The 7500-nt window shown below is 42.7% G+C and overlaps 1 protein-coding gene across 1 annotated transcript in view; it reads right to left on the bottom strand.

Moving 5' to 3' along the window:
• lrba (LPS responsive beige-like anchor protein) overlaps positions 1-7500 on the bottom strand; it is a 187129-nt gene that overhangs the window by 65004 nt on the left and 114625 nt on the right. Inside the window, exon 38 of the mRNA XM_047816679.1 lies at positions 4918-5039. Within this exon, the coding sequence (XP_047672635.1) occupies positions 4918-5039 (122 nt within the window). The remainder of the gene's footprint in view (positions 1-4917; positions 5040-7500) is intronic.

Genomic DNA, 7500 nt, shown 5'->3' with positions numbered 1-7500 from the left:
CTAATAGGTTAGTACACTAGATTGAATCACTAGGTTAGTACACTAGATTAAATCACTAGATTAGTACACTAGATTAAACTAATAGGTTAGTACACTAGATTAGTACACTAGGTTAGTACACTAGATTAAACTAATAGGTTAGTACACTAGATTAAACTAATAGGTTAGTACACTAGATTAAACTAATAGGTTAGTGCACTAGATTAAACTAATAGGTTAGTACACTAGATTAGTACACTAGGTTAGTACACTAGATTAAATCACTAGGTTAGTGCACTAGAATGCTAGGTTAGTACACTAAGTTGTTTGACAAAGTCTGATGCTTTACCATCCATGTGGCTATATATAGTGTGTGTGATGCTGACTGCTGACTCTGCAGCACTGGAACTTCAGTACACAGTTCTGCAGACACGCTGCGTTCCCTCACTACTGCACACTACTGCTCTTACGGAAGATTCCCACTTCCTGTTCAGCGTGGGATTTACCACAGCGCCTGGCACGCGGCTCGTGTGTGCACACATTCAGACACCGACTTTCCTCAGTTTGTTCAGTGGCTTCATTCACCCAAATTCATAAACACACACACACACACACACACACACACACACACACACACACACACACACACACACACACACACACACACACATACACACATTAAATCAACTTCCTGCCCCTTCACGGCTCGAATGCTCGTTTGTATGCACCTGGAGGCCGAGCAATTACACTGTCAGAATTAACAAACGAGTTTTTAACAAGAGCATAACCGTGTGTGTGTGTGTGTGTGTGTGTGTGTGAGTCACAGGAATACACACATCTTTCACTCTTTGTGTATTTACTCTAAACAGAAAAAATGGAGCTTTATAGCCATAAATATAAACGTCCAGTCTGCAGGGTGTAAATCTCACCGTCGTTTCCTCACCACCGATGAATGATCACAATTGTGTGTGTGTGTGTGTGTGTGTGTGTGTGTGTGTGTGTGTGTGTGTGTGTATGTTTAAGGTTCAACAAACTAGACTGAAACTTGGCAGGTCCAATGATATGGAACAAACATGTTACAGGTCTAAGACACAGTAACGCTATTAAACAAAAATAAAGAAAAAACATAAAAAAGAAAACAAAAATAAATATATAAATAAATAAATAAAAACAGAACAAAACAGGAGAAAATAATACAAACAAAAATTTTTTAAAGTTAAAGAAAAAAAAAAAGAAAAAGCCGAATAAATATTTTTAGATTTAATTAAAAGTAAAAAATAAAAAAAATAAAAAATATTTTTAAATTACTATAAATAATAACTAACATCTAAAGCATCTACTGAACATCATACACACATTTTTTTTTTAAGAATTCCCTCATTTCTTTTTCCTCTAAGTTCCTTCCTTCTTCTTTTCGTCCTTACCACAAACACACACGTTTTTCCCCTAACGTCATGTGAGAATCAGGTCCAGATCTGACCTTTGACCTTTGTTTAAAAAACGTGAGAGTCTGTCACTCGACTTCCTCTGCTAATTTAGGGTCATTTAACACACACACGTCAACGTCACACAGACGTCTCTCTGACCGGTGTGTGTGTGTGTGTGTGTGTGTGTGTAACGAGCCAGGAGTAATTACGCTTTCTGTTTGACACTAAATACAGCCGTATTAAAGCTTTTAAGGTGTTTAACGTGTCTGAGAGACGGCGGAGGTCGTCATCCTCGTCATCCTCGTCATATTTGTTTTATGAAATTTCAGAGTAATTGATTGCAAATCGCACTCGTAAATCCGAAGCAGACTTAACATTATTCCCTGAGGAATGCCTGAATGTAAAGAAGAAGAAAAGAAAGAAAGAATAACAGAGAAAGAGTGAAACATCCCTGGAAAGAAAAAAGAATAAAAACCTGAAAACAAAGGTGAAAAAAAGACAGAGAAAAAGAGGAGGGGATGAGGGACGAGTTTGTGGCCCTCAGGGCTTCAGCTGTGACTATGAAAAATACAAAGTGTATTACATTCAGATGACTTCCACTGCTCGTTTGTCTCACTGCTCGTTTGTCTCACTGCTCGTTGTCTCACTGCTCATTGTCTCACTGCTCATTGTCTCACTGCTCCTTTGTCTCACTGCTCCTTTGTCTCACTGCTCCTTTGTCTCACTGCTCATTGTCTCACTGCTCATTGTCTCACTGCTCATTGTCTCACTGCTCATTGTCTCACTGCTCATTGTCTCACTGCTCGTTTGTCTCACTGCTCGTTTGTCTCACTGCTCGTTTGTCTCACTGCTCGTTTGTCTCACTGCTCGTTGGTCTCACTGCTCGTTTGTCTCACTGCTCGTTGGTCTCACTGCTCGTTGGTCTCACTGCTCCTTTGTCTCACTGCTCCTTTGTCTCACTGCTCAATTGTCTCATTGCTCTTTTGTCTCACTGCTCCTTTGTCTCACTGCTCATTGTCTCACTGCTCATTTGTCTCACTGCTCGTTTGTCTCACTGCTCAATTGTCTCACTGCTCAATTGTCTCACTGCTCATTGTCTCACTGCACCTTTGTCTCACTGCTCATTGTCTCACTGCTCCTTTGTCTCACTGCTCGTTCGTCTCCAGACCAAAACAAATCCAGACCATGATACTGATGATTACAGCAAACTGAAGTGAGCTTTGAAACACATCAACAAACAAAACAAACAAAATTAAAAAACACTACACACTCTCTCTCTCTCTCTCTCTCTCTCTCTCTCTCTCTCTCTCTCTCTCTCTCTCTCTCTCTCAGAAGTTAATTACATGTTAAGAAACCTTTACTTTTATACAACTATATAAATGTCTCCCAAATCCTCTCTTTACACCCAGATGTGCTACATGTGGTGATGCTTCCTGAAACTATTCAAACATTTTCACAGCAGATCTTCAAACAGTGTGAGAGTATTAGATAGACGATTAGGGGGCCAAGCACCGGAGGAGCTCTTACAGTTCACCACAGATGTTGGGGCAGATGTTTATAAAATTCAGCACAGAGGTCAGCCTCAGGTAGCTTCAGAACAATTTCAGTTTAAATGAATAACACCAAAGCTGCTTGTGTTCTTCTGGCCATAACAAGCTCAAGCAGATTCCATGATTCTGGATTTTCCCCCAAACATCTTATTTTCTTCCCTCAGATTCACCACTAGGGGTGCTGTAATTTATTACTGCATAAATCTATCGTTCGAGCTGCTCAACATCATGATCCTGATTCCTCTTTGTGAAAATTCACAATACATGATGTTTGACGAATCCTTGAATTAAAACAGGAAGTCAGCCGTTTTGCTTCCTGTTTAGGAAAACTTTACGAACGTTTTCTCCTAAAAGCTTTGTCTAATCTTTGTGAAATGGGAATTATTGTATTGTGAGTTGGGGGACACGGTGGCTTAGGTGGCTCACACCTCCAGGGTTGGGGGTTCGATTCCCGCCTCCGCCTTGTGTGTGTGGAGTTTGCATGTTCTCCCCGTGCCTCGGGGGTTTCCTCCGGGTACTCCGGTTTCCTCCCCCGGTCCAAAGACATGCATGGTAGGTTGATTGGCAGCTCTGGAAAATTGTCTGTAGTGTGTGTGTGTGAGTGAATGAGAGTGTGTGTGTGTGTGTGTGAGTGAATGAGAGTGTGTGTGTGTGTGTGTGTGTGTGTGTGTGTGTGTGAGTGAATGAGTGTGTGTGTGTGTGTGTGTGTGTGTGTGTGTGTGCGTGTGTGTGAGTGAATGAGAGTGTGTGTGTGTGTGTGTGTGTGTGTGTGTGTGAGTGAATGAGGGTGTGTGTGTGTGTCTGTGTGTGTGTGTGTGTGTGTGAGTGAGTGAATGAGAGTGTGTGTATGTGTGTGTGTGTGTGTGAGTGAATGAGAGTGTGTGTGCCCTGTGATGGGTTGGCACTCCGTCCAGGGTGTATCCTGCCTCGATACCCGATGACGCCCGAGATAGGCACAGGCTCCCCGTGACCCGAGACGTTCGGATAAGCGGTAGGAAATGAATGAATGAATGAATGAATGAATGATTGTATTGTGAGTGTACACAGAGCAAAACTATACAAAACATTTCTTCGATATCCAACAGAATTCATCTGTTATGTGTGAAGAGAAAGTCACCAAACAGGATGTGAGGTCATAACTCAGCAACAGCCTGAAATTTAGTCACTAAGGTTTGTTTGGCCAGTGCTTGGACCCCTTAATCGCTGCTCACAGCTATATTTTAGCTAATGTTTATCTTTATTTGTTTATTTCATTTTGTATAGCGCTTTAAGATGATCTTTTTTTTTTATTTAAAAATAAAAACATTTTACTTCAGTGTTTGTTAATTAATTAATTAATCAATCAATTAATTAATTAATTATAGAATTATTTAATAAATAGAATTATTAATGTTAGAATTCAGTAATATAAATGAATATTCGATTAACATGGATTTCCACATAAGTTGATACAAACAGGTTAACCCAACACACACACACACACACACACACACACACACACACACACACACACACACACACACAAACACACACTCCCTACTCGGTCTCTACACACTACACCTGTCTTACTCACCTGCTGCATGACACACTGGCACTGAATTAAAACACAAACACACACCTAATGTAAAGATGAATTCCCTAATCTAATCTAATCTGAATTAAACTAATCTAATCTAAATTAACTAATCTAATACGACCGAGTGTAATGAACAGGATTAAAGGTGAAATGCATGATGGGAAAGAGAGCGAGCTGTGACTCGGGGTCTCGGCTCACTCCCAAATTAAATTGGTGTAAATGAGGTTTTTACTCAGAGTTGTGGCTCTATAAAAATTTTATAACGACCACAAGACTCATTTTTACAGCCATGTACCTGTTAACTTCTGTGTGTGTGTGTGTGTGTGTGTGTGTGTGTGTGTGTGTGTGTGTGTGTGTGTGTGTGTGTGTGTGTGCGTGTGCTCACCATGCTCAGCTGCAGATTTCAGTGTGGCCTCTGAGTGTGACGATCCAAAAGTATTCCTGATCATGCGACGTCGTCTCCTCAGGTCATCCTCCCAAAAATCCAGACGCCAAAAACACTGCTTACTGAGGGAAAAAAGGAGGGGGGGGGAGGGGGGGAATTAATCCTGTGAATAAACAATGTAATGCGTGAATCAAAATCTAAGGAACTCAGTCACACACACACACACACACACACACACACACACACACACACACACACACACACACACACACACACACACACAAATACATAAAGCAGGACTCCCCAGAGCTCAGTCTGTGTCAGTTTAGGTTTTTTCTGTTTTCTCTTTCTTGTTTTCTAATCACACACACACACACACACACACACACACACACACACACACACACACGTCCTTGGCACTAACACTATAACCTTGGACTGTGTGGTTGCTGAGGGTGAGCTAAATACATTAAACACGCGCACACACACACACACACACACACACACACACACACACACACACACACACACACACACACACACACACACACACACACTTCTGACAGAGCAATCCTTTACACACACACAGATTTCAGACCACAGCAGGGTGCTGTTTGACATTGCAAGAATTCATCACACACACACACACACACACACACACACACACACACACACACACACACACCATTCTTCTTTGCAATTTGCACTACTTTACCACAGAGCCTCACTAAATCACTCTCTTACTTTACTGAAGAAAGAGAGAGAGAAAGAGAGAAAGGGAGAGAAGAGAGAAGAAAAAAGAGGGGAGTGAGAGTAGACAGAGAGAAAAAGAGAGAGAGGAAGAGGGAGATGATAGAGGGAAGAAAAAGAGGGAGGAAAGAGAGAAAAGAGAGAGCAACACATAGAGGAAGAGGGCGGAACAAAGGAGAAAGGCTTGAGCGAAAGAGAGAAAAAGAAAGAGAGGAAAGAGAAAAGAGATAAAAAAGAGAGAAAGAGAAGGGAGGAAGAAGAGAGGGAGAAGAAGCGAACGAGCGGGAGAGACAAGAGAGACCGAGAGGGAGCGAAAGAAAGAGCGCAGAGCGGAAGCGGGAGAAGAAAGAGAGGAGAAAGAGCGAGAGGAGAGGGAGCAAACTCTCTATCACAAGCACACTCTATCCCTCGCTCTTCCCTAAAAATCAACTTTCACTCCCTCACTCTCTCCCTCCCTCTCTCCCTCACACTCCCTCACTCTCTCCCTCGCTCTCTCCCTCATACTCCCTCACTCTCCCTCACTCTCTCCCTTGCTCTCTCCCTCTCTCCCTCGCTCTCCCTCACTCTCTCCCTCGCTTTCTCCCTCATACTCCCTCGCTCTCTCCCTCATACTCCCTCACTCTCTCCCTCGCTCTCCCTCACTCTCTCCCTCGCTCTCTCCCTCGCTCTCCCTCACTCTCTCCCTTGCTCTCTCCCTCGCTCTCTCCCTCATACTCCCTCACTCTCTCCCTCCCTCACACTCCCTCGCTCTCTCCCTCGTTCTGCCTGCTCCAGATTTGATCTTTTTACTTGGAGCTTCTCACACTAAAGTGATTAGTGAGTTAAACACTAGACTCAAACCTTCCGTCTGTCTTTCTCTCGTTTCATTCTTTCTTTCCTTCTCTGCACTACTCTTTCCATCCGAAGAACTTTTCCTTTCTCCCTTCACTTCTCTCCTTTCATTTCTTCCCTTCCAGCTTACTTCCTTTCTTTCTATAGTTTTCTCCTTCTCTCTTCCACCCTTCCTCCCTCTTTCCTCTCTGCTGTCAGTTCTCTCCTTCCTTTTTTCCCCTCTCGTCTTTCCTTTTCCTTCTTTCCTTGCCTCCATCAGATTCCTCTTTCTATCTCTTCCCTTCCATCGTTCTCTCTTCCTTTTTCATTCTATCTATCCTTCCTTCATCTTCCCTTTTTTCTATTCCCCCATCCCTCCTCACACTTCTCTTCTTTCCTTTCTACCTTCACTTCTCTCCTTCCATCAATTCCCTTCCTGCTCCTCTTCTTTCTTTCCTTTCTTCCTGTAGTTCACTCCTTCTATCTCTTCCCTTGCCTTTTTTCTCCTCCATCCTTCCATCCTTCCTTTTATCACTCCCCCAATCCCCTTCCCTTCCATCCTTCCTCTCCTCTATCAGATTTCTCCTTCTATCTCTTCCCTTCCTTCTCTCCTGTTACAAAAGAATAAAGTTGTATTAGAAGCTCTCTCTCTCTCTCTCTCTCTCTCTCTCTCTCTCTCTCTCTCTCTCTCTCTCTCTCTCTCTATTCAATTCTCAATGAAAATGAAACCTGATTTCCCAAAGGGTTTGTGTGTGTGTGTGTGTGTGTGTGTGTGTGTGTGTGTTTGTGTGTGTGTGTGTGTGTGAGTGAATAAGTCCTTATTCCCCGCAGTCACCATACAATAAAAGGATAAAATGAGAATATTCCTCTCGGCCGCTCGGCCTGATGGGAGTTGTTGTTTTTCATCTGACTCTGTGACCTGCAATCTGTATCTCAATATCAGTCCACACACACACACACACACACACACACACACACACACACACACACACACACACACACACTAAAGAGGGATACACTCCA

This window comes from Tachysurus fulvidraco, chromosome 7 (assembly GCF_022655615.1).
Source record: "Tachysurus fulvidraco isolate hzauxx_2018 chromosome 7, HZAU_PFXX_2.0, whole genome shotgun sequence".
Classification (NCBI taxonomy): Eukaryota; Metazoa; Chordata; class Actinopteri; order Siluriformes; family Bagridae; genus Tachysurus; species Tachysurus fulvidraco.
Note: the sequence above shows the minus strand (reverse complement) of the source record. Positions and strands in the feature narration are given on the sequence as shown.